General features: G+C 37.7%; 1 protein-coding gene across 2 annotated transcripts; it reads right to left on the reverse strand.

Moving 5' to 3' along the window:
- Positions 1–7,682: 7,682 nt before the first annotated feature.
- On the reverse strand, positions 7,683–17,277 carry LOC107036359 (protein bicaudal D). 2 transcript variants are annotated; one of them, XM_015254293.1, is made up of 8 exons: positions 16,769–17,277; positions 16,389–16,529; positions 14,803–15,639; positions 14,282–14,428; positions 14,053–14,085; positions 12,649–13,072; positions 12,038–12,289; positions 7,683–11,338 (listed from the first exon to the last, which is right to left on the reverse strand). In XM_015254293.1, exons 1-8 carry the CDS (start codon positions 16,973–16,975, stop codon positions 11,046–11,048), a joined length of 2,334 nt encoding a protein of 777 aa, XP_015109779.1. In that variant the 5' UTR covers positions 16,976–17,277; the 3' UTR covers positions 7,683–11,045. The 2 variants fall into 2 exon arrangements, with proteins under 2 accessions (XP_015109779.1, XP_015109780.1); XM_015254294.1 differs by lacking the exon at positions 14,053–14,085.
- Between the last annotated feature and the right edge of the window lie 168 nt (positions 17,278–17,445).

Genomic DNA, 17,445 nt, shown 5'->3' on the forward strand with positions numbered 1-17,445 from the left:
GGGGTTGCTGCAACGAGTGGAGGGACAATGGATTCGGTTTGGGGAATTTCGCGAGAGTTTGAGCTCAAACATCTTTTGAGACGGTTAAACATCCTGTGGGGTTATTCAGTTGGTACATGAGTACATGAGTTTATGCTCTCGACACGTGCTTCAATAAAAAATGAGATTCTACATTTCAGAATTCACTATTTAGCACGCACAAAAAGATTTCATAGAAAAATCCAAACGAATTCTATTAATTTTTGGCCGATTCTGTTGAAATTATTTTATTTAAAAAAATCTAGAACTTTTTCTCTCTCCAACTGTTTCTGTTATTATATTTTCTGTACGAATTTCTCTATAGGAATTTAGTTAAATTTTCTTAAAATTTATTTTTCATTTCTATTTATTAAAAAAACCAAACGAAAATCGAGGAATTTCTATAGAAAATATTTCAGTAGAATAGATTCTCTGTAAAAATATATAAATTTTGACTTTATTTTTTGATAAATATTTCTAAATCTCCACAGGATATTTTTACACCTCAATTTTTCCACAAGATTTTTGTAGAATAAAGCACAAGATTTTAGTGAATTTATTCGTCCGGTTCGACTTCGGCTCCTGCATTAAAATAGAAATAAATAAAAATAAATGTCTTTTCCGCCGGGTCGGACACAGGACCTTGAAAAATCTTTGCGAAAGACTAGGGCGATCACCTCCGTGGCATGCCCTCAGATTCTTTCGAATATCTATTCTTTTCTCTGTTGTGAAATATCGCAAGCTCGGCCCCGACGCGGTCATTCACCCGTTCGTTTAGTAATCAGCAGCTGGAAGGTCACGATTTTGCGAACGCTTTCGTAAGATTTTTTGTGGCAGTAGAGGAGAAGGCGAGAAGCAGGCGATCGTATTTCACATTTTCGGTTCCATAAAAATATCTTCTTGAATTTTCAATTAATTGAATTGATTGAAAATTCGTGTAAATGGGGGAATTCTAATTTTTCCCCTGTTAAAAATCTGAAATTTCATAGTTTTTTATATTTTAGTAAAAAATACTTAAAAGAGGATTTTTTTCTCTCATTCTGAGAGAAATTTCACTGGTATCCACACCGTTGAAATTTTTTCCTTGGTATTCCGGTACTTTTCGGAAATTTTTACCACATTTTAGTTGCACTGAAATTTCAAGGAACTTCATAATTGAAAATTCATAATTTCATCGAAAAATCAAGAAGAACTGGAAATTTCCGTTGATTTATTCCCTGCAAATCAATAAAAATCATAAAAATTCCCGTAATTATATTCTTGAATTTTCAATTAACTAAAAATTCTGCGTAATTTGGCACTGAATATTCATGTTTTCATTTAAAATCCGAATACGTTGAGGAATTCTCGCGCAACTGTTGCCAGAAATTTTGCAATTCCCTCGAATTTTCAGTGAAATTTGAAATTCCATGATTGCTCCCCCTAAATCGCACAACGTCACTCTTCTGAAAATTACTAGTTGACTGTCCACGAAATTTTTCTAACAGTCCAGTACTTCTTATCAGAGGCTGTTGCTAGAAACCATCAGAAACATTTTTTTTTCTGTGCACACCAAACTAATGTTTGAATTTCGCACACCTTTTGCAGATATTTTCCGACGCTAAAAAACATCTGAATAAAATGAAAATTTATCTAAATTTTAGACAAACAGGTGCCCAAACATTTTAATTCATGTTCATTATATTTTACTCAAAAGAATTATTATTATTTCAAATAATAGATTTTTATGTTTTTATAATTATTACATTTCATTATTATTACTATTATTATTATTATTATTATTATTATTATTATTATTATTATTATTATTACAGTTATATATGCATACTACTGTATATCGGCACCACCCATGAAAACAGAAAACAAATTTGAAAATGTGTCTGAATTTCAGACAAACAGGTGCCCAACATCTTAATTAATGTTTCAAATTCAGACAAATTTTCATTTTATTCATACGTTTTTTAGTCTGAAAAATGGCTACAAAATGTGTATGAAATTCAGACATTCGTTTTTTCTCTGTGTACATCACCATAACCCACTAATTTGTACTCTCTCTCTCTCTCAACTTGAAACCTCGGTTGACTCGCGGGAAGTCCTGGCACCTCGCCAGGAAGACCGGACATTCCTCGCAGTCACAAGGCGTCAGTGATTCCGCGGTTATTATTGCGCTTGTGTTACACCGAAAACACATCGCGGGCGTCGACGCTGCTTCCCCGGTTACTCCCATAGGATGACGCATCCCCTCCTCAAATGCTAGATGGGATTCATTACATCCACAATTGCATAACGTCATTGCCTCATTGACTACAGCGTAAACTCAAGACGGGGGGAATGTGGATGTAATCCGTCTAACACGAGAGTAAAAAGTGCGGACGATTTTTTTTTCGCTAGGGAGATCGTATGTTGTAACGGGGATGAAAAAATATTAGGAGATGAAATTTTTATGCCACTCTTTCTGGCATTCTGGGGATGAAAATTTTTTCGTGCTCTGTGGCAGTATTCCAACACGCGGGGAATATACGGCGATGTTGTAGTGAGGTTTTTTTAGTGTCAGTTGGTGGATGCGGGGATGTTTCGAAGCCACAGGAACACGCTCATGGGTGGAAAAACGCGTGAAAATTTTATGCCTCCACTTTTTTCAGAGGGAAAGGGGATTATTCAGTAAATTTCATGAATTGATTGGTCTAGGTGAGGGTTTTTCCACCCCCCGACCCTTTTGTTTATTTAATCAAGAGGGGAGTCAAATAAATTGGTGAATTTTGAGATTCTCAGCGATTTATTCTGTCGGGTCAACTTAATTCTGTCATTTTTTTTCATTCCAATTCACCTGGGATTTAATTTTTTTTATTATGAAATTTCTTTTATTTTTTATATTCAATTTTACCCAGATTCGTTCAATTAGAAATGCAGAGTTTTTTTCGTGCAGAATTTAATTAGCAATAATATTCATTACATTGACATTTTTGTCTGAGGTTCCTCGTGATCGAGATGATTGGATATTCAGGAAAATGAGGGGACGAATAACTGAATTAAGGGAATGGGAATTCAATTATTTACAGCAGGTTTAGGGTTTCCCAATGCTTGCTGAACTTCCCTCAACACCTACGTAAAACCCAGTAAATTATGAACTCACGTATAACACACTTAATCCCCTTCAGTCCCCGAGTTTGTCACATGTCAATGGTCAACCCTCAACTGTATCACTTATTCAGCAGCCCAGTGTTGAGCGGTAACAACTCAATTTTTATGTTTCCCTTGATTATCCATTTGTTTTTTAATTTCACACACACGGAATGTCATTTCTAGCACTACTCCTTCGTTATTCGATACTCCCATACGTATTTTACTCCCCAAAAATCTTTGTTTTATGCGAAACAAGGGATAGTAGTTTTTCGTTTCGGCTGTCTAATAATCGCAGACAAGAAATGAACCCTTAAATAAAACAATAATAATGATATGATAGCAATCTTGTAACTTGGGGATAAAATATTTGTTGATAAATTTTCCTCTCTATGAGATATTTTCATCCTGAAAAGGCACCGTCTGGTGTGAATTATCCGCCTCTTGAGCCAAATATTTCGTTGCTGTCGAAAGCAGAACAATTATTCATGTTTGAGACTTTCACATTCGAACCAAACAAATTCTTTTTTGGAAATTTTCAACTAGCGATTTTGTTGTAAGGCTTGTTTGTTTTTCTCTCAGTGCACAGTCCCCAGCACAATTGAACCCGCCATTATCGTAACCAGGCCAACGTTGCTCACCACATCACAGAGTGACATTGATCAGTTGGGTTTGTCTTGCACCAGAAATACCAAAGGGAATCACCAAAACCATCCGTCGTTAATCCTCTCGAGGAGAATCCCCCAGGATTATCTCACTGGCATCCCCCTCCACCTGAATGATCTAGTCTCTGGCAGTGTCGTTATACCCCTCTAAATTCATCACAGTTTACGTGCAGTAAGATAAGCAGATTGTTGAGACAATGTACGTGGTCGCTTACATTACCCGTGTCTCACTATCCTCGAGCTCAAACTCTCGTAAAACTTCGTTGCCATTGTCAAACAACGAGGGTGTCAATGGCGGTGGGGCACAACTCGATTAATCTCAACAGCCTCAAGTGTGTGTTATGAATAAAGAGATGGGGTCGAACCGCCAGCAGTGCCATTGATAATTCGCCAATCGGTGAACCATAATCCAATTAGAAATACGGCGATGGCAGAGTTTTCCGAACGACAAATCTCATTATCTCGTTCATTGATCTTCAATTATTTCGAATAATTGTTGTGGAGTATTGACATTTATTTCGACTTGGGGAAGAATAAGAGAAATATTTTTCTTGGGGAATGTTCAATGTTGAATATTACTTGAAATGTATTGAATATAAAATCGTAAGGCAATTAAATATTTTTGGTTACTAACATTTTGATATTTTGACCCAATTTTTGATGAGTCAATTGAAAAAATTAGATAACCAGAAATAAATATCAATATTCTAGATGAGAAGAGTAGATAAAGTCTATCTATATCCAAAATCAAAAATAAAGTTCCTCCAGTTGTTAATAATTCGCCAATCGGTGAACCATAATCCAATTAGATATATGGCGATGGCAGAGTTTTCCGAACGACAAATCTCATTATCTCGTTCATTGATCTTCAATTATTTCGAATAATTGTTGTGGAGTATTGACATTTATTTCGACTTGGGGAAGAATAAGAGAAATATTTTTCTTGGGGAATGTTCAATGTTGAATATTACTTGAAATGTATTGAATATAAAATCGTAAGGCAATTAAATATTTTTGGTTACTAACATTTTGATATTTTGACCCAATTTTTGATGAGTCAATTGAAAAAATTAGATAACCAGAAATAAATATCAATATTCTAGATGAGAAGAGTAGATAAAGTCTATCTATATCCAAAATCAAAAATAAAGTTCCTCCAGTTGTTAATAATTCGCCAATCGGTGAACCATAATCCAATCAGATATATGGCGATGGCAGAGTTTTCCGAACGACAAATCTCATTATCTCGTTCATTGATCTTCAATTATTTCGAATAATTGTTGTGGAGTATTGACATTTATTTCGACTTGGGGAAGAATAAGAGAAATATTTTTCTTGGGGAATGTTCAGTGTTGAATATTACTTGAAATGTATTGAATCTAAAATCGTAAGGCAATTAAATATTTTTGGTTACTAACATTTTGATATTTTGACCCAATTTTTGATGAGTCAATTGAAAAAATTAGATAACCAGAAATAAATATCAATATTCTAGATGAGAAGAGTAGATAAAGTCTATCTATATCCAAAATCAAAAATAAAGTTCCTCCAGTTGTTAATAATTCGCCAATCGGTGAACCATAATCCAATTAGATATATGGCGATGGCAGAGTTTTCCGAACGACAAATCTCATTATCTCGTTCATTGATCTTCAATTATTTCGAATAATTGTTGTGGAGTATTGACATTTATTTCGACTTGGGGAAGAATAAGAGAAATATTTTTCTTGGGGAATGTTCAATGTTGAATATTACTTGAAATGTATTGAATATAAAATCGTAAGGCAATTAAATATTTTTGGTTACAAACATTTTGATATTTTGACCCAATTTTTGATGAGTCAATTGAAAAAATTAGATAACCAGAAATAAATATCAATATTCTAGATGAGAAGAGTAGATAAAGTCTATCTATATCCAAAATCAAAAATAAAGTTCCTCCAGTTGTTAATAATTCGCCAATCGGTGAACCATAATCCAATCAGATATATGGCGATGGCAGACAGTTTTCCGAACGACAAATCTCATTATCTCGTTCATTGATTTTTAATTATTTAGTGTTGGAGAGAATTGTTATAGTCGAGTATTGACGCTTTATCAAGTGGAGATATTGAAATTTATTTTGACATGTGGGAGAATATCAGAATTTTTTTTTTCATATTACAACTAAATATTTTTGTTTATTCCTCGCCATTCTCACATTGGGAATCAATTTTTAATTAATCCATTGGATTAATTAAAATCCATTATTTAATTAATCCATTATTTAATTATTATTTATTAATTGATGGATTAATTAAAATCCATTATTTAATTAATCCATCAATTAATAAATATCAATACTTGCAAGAGTCGATCTAGTTTATGTATATCCAAAACAGCAAATAAATTCCCCCAATATTTTTCCTTTTTCATTCAATGAAAATCAAATGCGAGAGTGGAAAGCCAACACGTGAGTTCCATTTACCTTCGCACGCTTGAACACCCACGGTAATTGAAATGTACAGTGAGTGTTAATAAACTGTCCCACCTCTAAATTCACTCAGCTTTCAGCACCAAAACGTTTCATTGACCCTCGACTGGTCAATCAATTGTTCGTTATTTTTTTTTGTTGTTGTTTAGGTTGAGTGAGTGACACGTGGGCCAGTTATTAACGTCAATGCCAGGTATTTGAAAATGTCGGTTGAGTCGAGAGCACGGGCCGGGGGTATTCGAGCGTGGAATGAATTCAGGTTTATAAGAATTGGGAGAGAAAGAGGGGCTTTGTGGTATTATCAAGTGATCGATATATCGGAATGCTCGTGGCAGTTTAACTGGGATACGTGTGAATAAATTGGGGGGATATGACCTTAGGATTTCAAAGGCATATGAATAAATAGAGAGGATGATGCTGGGACAATGGAATTCAATCGACTCGTGATAACGAGAGTAATAACATTCGTTTTACTAATGCGGTACGCAATTGGGCTTTTCGAAAGGGAATTTATTTCGATAATAGCTCCTCACGATTTTTTTTTCGCTACATAAGAAATTTACACGAACACCTTGAAGAATGATAATAGCGCAGTCTATCTAGAACAGATAAAATACTTGATCCATTGAATCAGTTAAATGATAAAATAATACTGCGAATTTATTATTGACGATAAAATATATACTAAAAAATCAATAATACCATTTTTATCATAGATGGCAACTAGCTGCCGAATTAACGAGTTAGACGGAATTTATTGATTCTTCTCTTTTACCAAAGTTATCTACCGGCATCAGAATGGACAGAGGGATGAAGCCTATAACCAGTGTATGACAAATAAAAAAGTCTCCAAGTATCTAAATTCCCCGCCTCGTTTCATGGAAAAAATCCTCCATTCCTACATCTAAAATTGATTATGAATTACCTACGAATTTTAATTCTCATCTCTTCGTTACAACAATAGTATTGTCACTACCAGTGATTAAACACAAATACCATTCCCCCCCATACACTCGATGGTGGCTCTCCATCATCATTTCATTCTCCTATCCCCCCCAATTCTCCCTATTTAACAAGACAAACGAAAAAACATTTCGTTTCACGAAATTGTTCTGAACAGTAGAACAGATTATACTGGTAACGAAGGAAAAATATATATTTGTTCCACGATATGGAGCTCTCGAATGACCACTTATACAAGTTATACCTCGAAAAAAATGATTGCTCAGTGAATCCTGCCGTATTCTGCAGAAATATCTCTGGCACCATTAGGTATCGATCATTACTGAATGTGACAACTAGAGGCCTTTATCAACCGTTGTCAACCGTTCTCCCTTCATTCTTTTGTTCAATACGCACTATTCAAACGAGTGAATTCAAAGGTATATCAATAAATAAACAGACAGTGCCGTTACAAATGGTTATATTCATCAATTAATTAATTTATGTTACAAAAAGAATCTCTATTAATGGGCGAAATATTGTATATTCATATAATATAGTTTTTTTCCATCGTCCCCCAACGATACAGTGAATATTGGACGCTCATGAAAATATCCCAAGTTAATCAACAATGACAACTCCGGACAACAAAAAATATGTGCATTTACACTATGTACAATTTTCAAGATCCATTCATTTTCATTAAAACAGTTGATAAATTGGATGAGGAGCTCGCGATTCCATCCAATGGAGAAGTGAATTGCGAATAATTAATGGCCGATAAAGCATCTGCACACGTGTAGAATTCCAAGAATGTACTCCACATTTCTCGACGAATGAAAATGTAAAATGCATGGATCCTCAAGTGCAGCTGGATTCACCCCCTGACTCATTGTCACGTTATAAATAACATCTCCAAGATCAATTTTCATTAGTCAAATCCCAGTAATTAATCCACTTCCAATCACCAATGACAGTTACAAACCTAATATACATATCCATGATTTATTTATACATATAAATTTTTTCAATAGTCACTAGACTATTTGTTTGCCCTTACTCATCAATAATGCCTAACGTCGTTTTCTCTATCTTCATTTATAAATTTCTAAATTAACGCAGCACGTCGCTACGAGGGTATACTAATCATCAGGGACGCAATTGACAGTTTATTGGCGGCAAAACCCAACATTTCAACATTCAAAAAATATTCATTATCTTAATCTTTCACGTTGCGACATTTTTAACAGTAAAAATGCCATAGAAAATTTATAAGTTTGAGGAGTGCAAAGGCAAAGTGGTGAATAAATTCGGCGATTATATTCACGCGTGAGATATGCGCAGTGGAGTCTGTATTTTATGGTTCAACAAGTGCCAAGGAACTTTGTGCATTTTATTCATCCTCTCGAGGTTTTTTTTTTTTCTGCAATGAGACGTAGGAACGTATTCTCGTGGACAGATTTCCCGCGTTTTCAATGCCAACTGGATGTTTATTATTTTACGGACGGGCTGGCCGATGTGCAGAGTGAATAAAAGCTGGAAATTTATTTATGGAGATTGGCTCAGGTAGTCGGGAATTATTTGTGCGAAGGGATGAACGGGGGAATTCTGTAGTGAAATTGGGGGAATAGTTCAATCCATTTGAATTTGGCATTAATTTTTTGGAAATGTCTCGGGATTTAAGGCGAATAGAAATATTTTTGTGGAGACTTTTTTCTCATTTTTGGAAATTTTATTAAAGAAAATTATTTTAGTTCCGAGCAGTTCACTTTTTTTGAGAATATTTTGACGAATTTGTGAAAATAGTTCAATCAATTCGGATTTGTCATTCTTTTTGAAATATCTTGGAATTGAAGGGGGACAGGAATATTTTTGTGAAGACCTTTTTCCACTTTTGGAAACATTATGTAACGAAACAAAGTTTAAAACAGTTGAACTGTTTGAAAAATATTTGGAAGAAACATGAATTTTGGTCACCTTCGATCAATAAAAAATGGCCCATCTGCTTCAGGTGTCGAGATATTCGGCGAAATAAAATCAGTTATGAACTGGAAAGACAGGATGAGTCAATTTGACTCTGGAACAAATAATTTTTCCATTAAAATTTCGTAGTACAAAGTCAATGAATAAATTTTCATCTCCATTAAATCAAGAGATGTTAAGGGAAAACCACACTTTTACTTTTTCAAATTTCGCATTTCTCTTAATTCGTTCACTCTCATTCTCTCATAAACCTCGTAGCGACGTGGCGGAAGGATTGGGAATAGGGACGGTGGTCTGAGGCTGGCTCGGTTGTTTGGACATAAAGCATAAACTTTTCGACCATGTTGTCGACCAAAACGCTGACAAAGGGACGGCGTTAAATCAACGAATTAACATAATGGACATATTCACAAACGACGAAATGCAAGTGACATGAGAGACGGATCTAGATACAATTTCAAATATACGTAATAAGCAGCGTTTTGTGGACACGGTCGTTTTGCGATAACAGTACACAGTATAAATATAATTTAGAATTCTCTGATCTATCAAAAGAATTGATCAGAATGAATTTGATAATAGTTCACTCATCGATTAAATCAATCACAATTGTTAATTCATATTATAACAATAAATCGACAATTGAACAGAAGCGAGATTTACAATTACGGTGTGAGCACACAAACATTCCATACGATAATACTCAGTGATGTTTTTTTTTCTCTTTTTGTAGATAAAATTTAATAGGACTTTAATAACGATTTTTTTAATTAATTCCCGAGCTTCGCTCTACACTGCCTCACCGGGCAATGGAAAATGGACGTTGTGAGAGTAATAACATTCGCCTTATTAATGTTAATTTTGCCTATCGTGATAACGAGTCATGCAGTACGCAATTGAGCTTTTTGAAAGGGAATTTATTTCGATAATAGCTCCTCGCGATTTTTTTTTTCGCTCCATCAAAAATTCATATGACCACCTTTAAGAATGATAATAGCCGAGTCTATCAAGAACAGATAAAATACTTGATCCATTAAGTTAGTAAAATGATAAAATAATACTACGAATGTATTATTGACGATAAAATATATATAAAAAAATCAATAATACCATTTTTATCATAGATTGCAACTAGCTGCCAAATTAACGAGTTAGACGGAATTTATTGATTTTTCTCTTTTACCAAAGTTATCTACCAGCATCAGAATGGACAGAGGGATGAAGCCTATAACCAGTGGATGACGAATAAAAAAGTCTCTAAGTATCTAAATTCCCCCCCCCCCTCGTTTCATGGAAAAAATCCTCCATTGCTACATCTAAAATTGATTATGAATTACCTACGAATTTTAATTCTCATCTCTTCGTTACAACAATAGTATTGTCACTACCAGTGATTAAACACAAATACCATTCCCCCCCATACACTCGATGGTGGCTCTCCATCATCATTTCATTCTCCTATCCCCCCCAATTCTCCCTATTTAACAAGACAAACGAAAAAACATTTCGTTTCACGAAATTGTTCTGAACAGTAGAACAGATTATACTGGTAACGAAGGAAAAATATATAATACCTGTTCCACGATATGGAGCTCTCGAGTGACCACGTATACAAGTTATACCTCGAAAAAAAAAAGATTGCCCAGTGAATCCTGTCGTATTCTGCAAAAATATCTCTGGCACAATTAGGTATCGATCATTACCGAATGTGTCAATTCCAAGAGGCAATTCAAGGGATGATCGAGGTCATTATCAATTGTCACCAATTGCTATCTCAATTACGTTCTTTCCCCCCCTCTGAGTGAATGTACTCAGAATACTTTGCTCCACATCTTGAATATTTTCTAGAAGAAATGAGATGTGTCTCTACTCATGTGAGGACGGTTTGACTGCTGTTGCATTCGAGTCCTGCCACCGCGTCCGTTACCCCCAGTCCCATGTCTACGGGAATTTCTCAATTCACGATCTACCTCCAATTCCTCCAGCTTCATGGTGAGCCCCAGTTTTTGCTGGACTGCCAGTCGCAGGAGATGATTCAAGGTCTTCCTGTCCTCCTCAGCAACTGCCAACTGACGCTGGAGCTCCTCTACCTGGGTTACGTACTCCTCACACCGTGCGGCAAACATTGCACGTAGACCTGTTGGTAATTCACAGTTATGTGGATGTTAACACCAATGGGGGGGCGGGCCGAGAGTGAATTCGTGGACTATTGGGAGTTGTAAACCGTTACCAAGTGGATGGATAACACTGGGATGTAGCTGGTACGTGCTGCGCATGAAAATAATCGATGAAACAATGACACGATTGATGAGGAAAAATGAGAGGAATAGAATTAATGCGGCATTGAGTTAGGCTCACTAGCCAGGTCAGTCTTGCTAATTGTACGTTCGGTTGCTCGTTATGGCCACTAATTAATCGACAATTAATTATTATTGAATGATTCGTCAACACTTAAGGAGACATTCGCGATTGCATACACCTAGTGCAACAGCTAAATCAATTGTCGCTGAGCTTGATATTAATATGACAATGTACATGAATACTTCAGCGTGCAATGATTTTTTTAATGAATATTTTTTCATTAGTCGCACATGGGGGAGGAAAAAGAGGTAAAAAGAGATTGGAATTACTAACAGATTGTAAAGTCTTAAAAATTTGTATCGAAGATTTTTCGGGACAATGGACTATTTTCAAATATATTTTCTTTGAATAATCGAGAAACTTCTGTTAATTATTCTCTTGTGAATGAATTGTGAAAAAAAAATTTGAAGTTATTAATCATTGAAGATGGTCCATTTGCCCCAATATGCCATAATTTGTTTGGTGGAGCACTTACTGGAGAATGTAGCAGCATTCTCCTTCAATCTCCTCAACTCGTTCCTCAGCTTTGAGATTGTCTCGCTGACAATGCTCTTCTCAGTCTCGTACTTGCTCTTGAGATTGTTCAGGGCCACCTCGGCTGTGTTCTTGTTGGACTTGAGGACAGTTCTAAGGGTGGCTATCTGCTCCATCTTGGTGGATAGCTGAGCCTTGAGTTTAATCACCTGCTCTCGAAGCTCTGATTCTTCTACTTTGATCTCATTTCCAGCTGCAAATGAATGAAATCAATACAATTTTATGTTTACACTTCTTGGGATTTTTTATGATATGATTATTCCATTGAAATTTCAGTGAAACTGGAAAATCAGTGGAAATTATAGATTTCAGTTAAATTATTCCCTAAAAATTGATAGAAAACAAAAAATTCTGCTCCTCAAGAATTTGAAATGTCATTGAAGCTTTACTCCAATCCACAATTTCAATACTGTCCCCCTAAATTAAAGTCGTCAACTCTCAATAAAATTTTTTTTTTTTTCTAGAAGTCTTCAATTTCTTTTATTTCTTCGGGATTAGTTGCTGCATTTAATTATTTCATACAGTTGATAATTAATATTGTCCCATAATTACCATCAGACACAGTGCCCTGTGTTCCCTTCAACTTGGACATGTCGATCGTATGCTCCACAGCATTGCTCAGATGTTTAATCTGATCCATGACAGTCTCAATGTGCTTTCCAATCTCCTTCGCCTTGCTGAGGCTCTCCAGGTCCTTGATAGGCAGCCCAGTCTTCGAGAGGGTCCTCAACCACTCGATCCTACCACTGGACTCCTCCTCCTTCATAGGAACAATCTTCTCGTGATCGAGAATCACTCGGGACGGTGTCTCACCATTGACAGCGCACACGTGGTGATACAGTTGAGCAAGCTCGTCGGAAATATTCTGGAGGTCGTTCTGGGCTGTGTCCAGGCAACCACCCGCCTCTGCCGCCAGTTTCGAGACGATACCGACGTCTGACTCCAGCTGGGTGTTTTTGTGCTCTGTGTCCAGCAGCTGGAAATCGGGGAATTATGGGGGTGAGATGGGGTTGATGGGGTTGCGGGCACAATGGAAAGTGGTTTCGCATTCGATGTTTCTTTGGATGAGTTACACATGCTCGTAAGCACGATGGTTTTTTGTTGATGGATTTTTTCGGTGCAGTAGTGAACTGGAGAATTTATGAGGCCATTCTCAACTTTTAGACAGATGTGACTTGTGAAATTAAAAAATGTTTATCCATTTATCTCGAAAATGAGCGACTCTAGCCGAAAATGACAAAAAAACTTTTTTGTGGAGAATTCAATTTCCAACAAAAAAGGTTCTATGAAGCTTTTTCTTAAACCCATTCATTGTCGAGATAATTTGATGTTTAATAATATAGCTACAACCAAGTTTTAAAAATAATGAGTTTAAAAATTTTGTCAATTGCTTCCTTATCTCTAAAACGAGTGATTTTAGGAGAAAATGTCAAAAGATCTTTTTTGCAGAGAATTAAATTTCCAGCAAAAAATCTTTGTGAGATTTTCCTCTAAATTCACTCATCTTCAAGATAATGAGACACCTAACAAAATGTGAGAGAATTGAAGGCTTATTTTGCAAGTTCTGTTACATCTTCCCAACTCACTACTGCACAAATTCTTCTTCACGAGCAATGTGTAGCATAACTGCAAGGAAAATTGGTGACACTCGTGGGCTAATCGAGTGTTCGTGCAACGAGCCTCATAGGTTCGAGAGTATCATGCCACGTTAAGCAAAATTCTCTCGAATAATTCGAATGTTCATGTTCTTGGGTGTTTAGTACTCTTGCATGATGGGCTTGTAACGGTATTCTGTTAAGATGAAGAAGCGATACCTAGTACGTTGGTTAGAACATCGTAAATAAAGCAACGTGAATTCATTAGATAGGCAGAGAGTAATGGAAACGTCAAATTAGATAGAGTCAAGTTATTATTAAGTAGGTGGTAAATACGTAAACGGGGGCCACACGTTCCAACCTTTTCCTGAAGGCTCTTCTCTGACAGTGGTATCTGGAACCCGACAATTTCTTGTTCAACATGATTTTTGACATTTTAACCAACACCACGGGATTCTTGTTAAATTAATAATTGTATTTTTTTTCCTCATTCACCCGTGTTATCACCGACACAGGAGTACCTTCTTGTTTATTCACATCGAATTAATGATAATTTTAATAATGGAGGAGGGTTTCCTGGACAATGTTACCTTGTTTCGGAGGTTTGTGAGCTCTGTTCGCAGCTGTTGAGTTGTGTCTGAGATTGTCAGACCTGTCTCGAGCTCGGAGAGGTCTTTCTGGAGCTGCTCTACCTCTCGGGCTGACATCGTGCTCCATTGGTGGTATTGCATGACAGCCTGCATACAAAACCGTAAAAATAAGAAAAGTTTAGCGAATTATTCGACCAGAGAAATTGTTTGTTTTGATTAAATGCATTTTGGTTGGAATTCATGGTTTTTTTGTTTTGATAGAGATCTTATGGGGATTAAAAGAATTATTCTTTTTATAGAAGTATAAAATTTTCGTTGAAAATTTTCATTGAAAATTGAAAATTCACGTAATTCAAGACATTCTCGTCTTTCTGAAATGTCATGATATTTTCTAAAATCCCTAAATCAAATTAAATATCACGTTTCTAAAAATTACTAGTATAGTATCTCAATTTTTTCGAAAACTTTCCTCAACAAAACAATTTCATCGTTATCATCCCACCCTAAACTCGACAACTCACCTGTGTTAATTTATCCATCGCCGTCTCCTCAGTCTGCTTCTCCGGCAGCTTCGAGTGCAAGTGCTGAAGTGACTGCACATGAGCAGACAGCTGGACAATCCTAGCAACAAAAGCCTGCAGCTCCCCTTGGCTCTTCTCCACCGCGTGCTGACTGTCTCGTAAATTCTGGGTCAACAGGGCCTTCTCAGACTCCGCCAGCTCCAGTTGTTTCTCCAGTTTCTTAAGTTCATTCAGATGAATCTCCGAGAACAGGTCGACTTGCTTTCCAGCAGCGGAGGTCCCCGGCTCCTGGGTCTTGAGATCCGCCTCTATGCGCCTCAGGGCTGGGGAGTCGTCCTCCCCGTCACTGCATATCGTCTGGTCCTCGGTGATTCCTCTGATCGAAAGGGCGAGATTGCTGAGATTGTAGATGGACTCGCTGTTCATCCTCTGGTCGAGTTCCTTCTTCAGCGCGTACTTGGCCTCGCGCTCCGCCTGGAGGGACTCCAGGGCCTCCTCCATCTGCTTCTCAGCTATTGTCTTGAGATTCGAGAGCTCCTCGACCTGACTGTTCAGTGTCTCCACCTCCTCGGTTAATCTCCTTATTTCGTGCTTGGCACTCTCGAACTCCACTTGACTCGAGCGAAGGGTCGACACTTGTTTCTGGAGGGATATGTTCTCGTCCTCGAGCTCGGAGTAGTCCTGGAGGAGACGTGTCTCGCGGAAACGACACTCTCGCAGCTCCGAGCGGAGATTCTTCCGCTCGGATTCGGCTTGCTGGTGGTCCTTGCCAACGTCCTCGCGCTCCTGGAGGGCATGGTCGCGCTCCGCCTGCACTCGCTCGAGCTCGTGGCGTAGCTGTTGAGGGATATTTACGAATTGAAGGGCCAGATGGATTATTTTTCGAACGTTGTCTCATTGTTTCCCACACGGGGAGAAACGTTCAGAAAAAATTAGGGAACTCGTAATTCGCTCACCGATTGCGGAATCGATGCACAAAATTCAGGTGACGGTATCGTAATTTTTCACAGGCGATTCAGGTAAAAATTACGGAACGCTCGTTGAGATTCGTTAACTATTAACGAATGGTAGAATTGAATATGACCAAATGAATATTCGTTAATAGTCAACGAATGGTTCACTTGAAAGGTGAGAATCGAGTCAAACAAGGCTCCTCAAATGTGCATTTGTTAACTATTAACGAATGAACATTTGGTGAGACCGAATAGGCTCTCTTCTCCAACCAAATCCATTCGCTAACAATAACTAATTCTTTCTATCAGTGTTCTGACACTATTAATGATCAACTTGAGCAGAACCAAATAAAAATCGTAACAGAGCTATTCTTACAACACCAGACATTAAAGATTGCATAAGACTTTTTCCGTTATCAGTTATCATAAAATCATTGGCCATTTATTATAAACAACTTCGCCTGTCTATAACTTTCGTTATTTTCATAATTTTGAATCCATCTCATTCTCGATACATTATTCTCAATCTCTTTGTTCATTCTTATGGTTTTCCCCAGGCCATGTTACACCTCGGGGCCATACTAACCGCTTATCTCCTTCCCTCTCCCCCCAAACAACTCCTTATTTACTCACCTGTTTAATCTCAGTCTCGAGCTCGATAATTTGCGTCTGCAATGACGTTTCCCTAGCAGCACTCTCACACAGCAGACTCTCCTCCTGTTCAATCCCACTTTTAGTCGTCAATTTCGTTGTAGTCTGAAACTTCGCCAGCGCCTGAAATCCAAATCACCCCGAATTAAGACCCCATCACACCCCGAAAAATTTAAGACCTCGTACATTCCCTCGAGACATGGCAGCGACCCTCCCAGACCGTCGAGTGAGCGCAATCCCCATCCTTCAGCAAGAATCTCCCATCAGGAATTGCTCCAAAAATACCCTTGTTTATTTACTCAGAGCCATCCCAAGAGGATGTGAATCCCTCGTAAAATCGTAATGTAAAAATTTCGACTAACCTCTTGCGTTATGTCGAGTTCGTGCCTGGTATTCTCGTAGAGTGCCTCGAGCTCGTTGCACCTCTGCTCCAGGGAGGATTTCTCCTCGAGGAGTGCAAGTCCGTACTGGGCAGACTGAATCTTCTCCGTGGACGCTAAATCCAACTCCCTCCCGAGCCTCTCAATCTCAGCCCTCAGGTCGGTGACACCTTCCTCACTTGTTGCCATATTTGGAGTAATTCCTCTTCGATAATCAGTTGAAATGTCCCTCGATTATTGGTAAATTCGTCGTACAATGGTGTGTCCTTGATTCGTTACCGCGAGAAATACCGAGGACCGGGCATTGCTGGTGTCAACGAGTCTCTCATCGTTCGTTGAATCCTGAAAATTCCTCACCAATTCGATAACCAGGATAATGTCTCGGGGGTGGACACCTCCAGTGGCACCTCACATACTCCAGTGGATAGGACTGACGTGTGAAGAGAGGGAATGAAACAACGAGAAATCGTTTCTCAAAACCGGATGAGGAGTTTTCACGGTACCTAGAAGGGGCTTTCTGCTGGAGCCAAGCCCATGTGGGGATGCCATTGGTGCAGAACGACGAGGTGTCCTCAAGGTCGATTCCCAAATGACCGCTCGAGGGGAACGTCCGGGGTAGCTGCTAACAGAGATGGTAGAGGGAGTTCCAGGTGTTATTC

The sequence above is a fragment of the Diachasma alloeum genome, unplaced genomic scaffold (assembly GCF_001412515.2).
Source record: "Diachasma alloeum isolate Michigan unplaced genomic scaffold, Dall2.0 Dall_scaffold_00208, whole genome shotgun sequence".
In the NCBI taxonomy this organism is placed as follows: Eukaryota; Metazoa; Arthropoda; class Insecta; order Hymenoptera; family Braconidae; genus Diachasma; species Diachasma alloeum.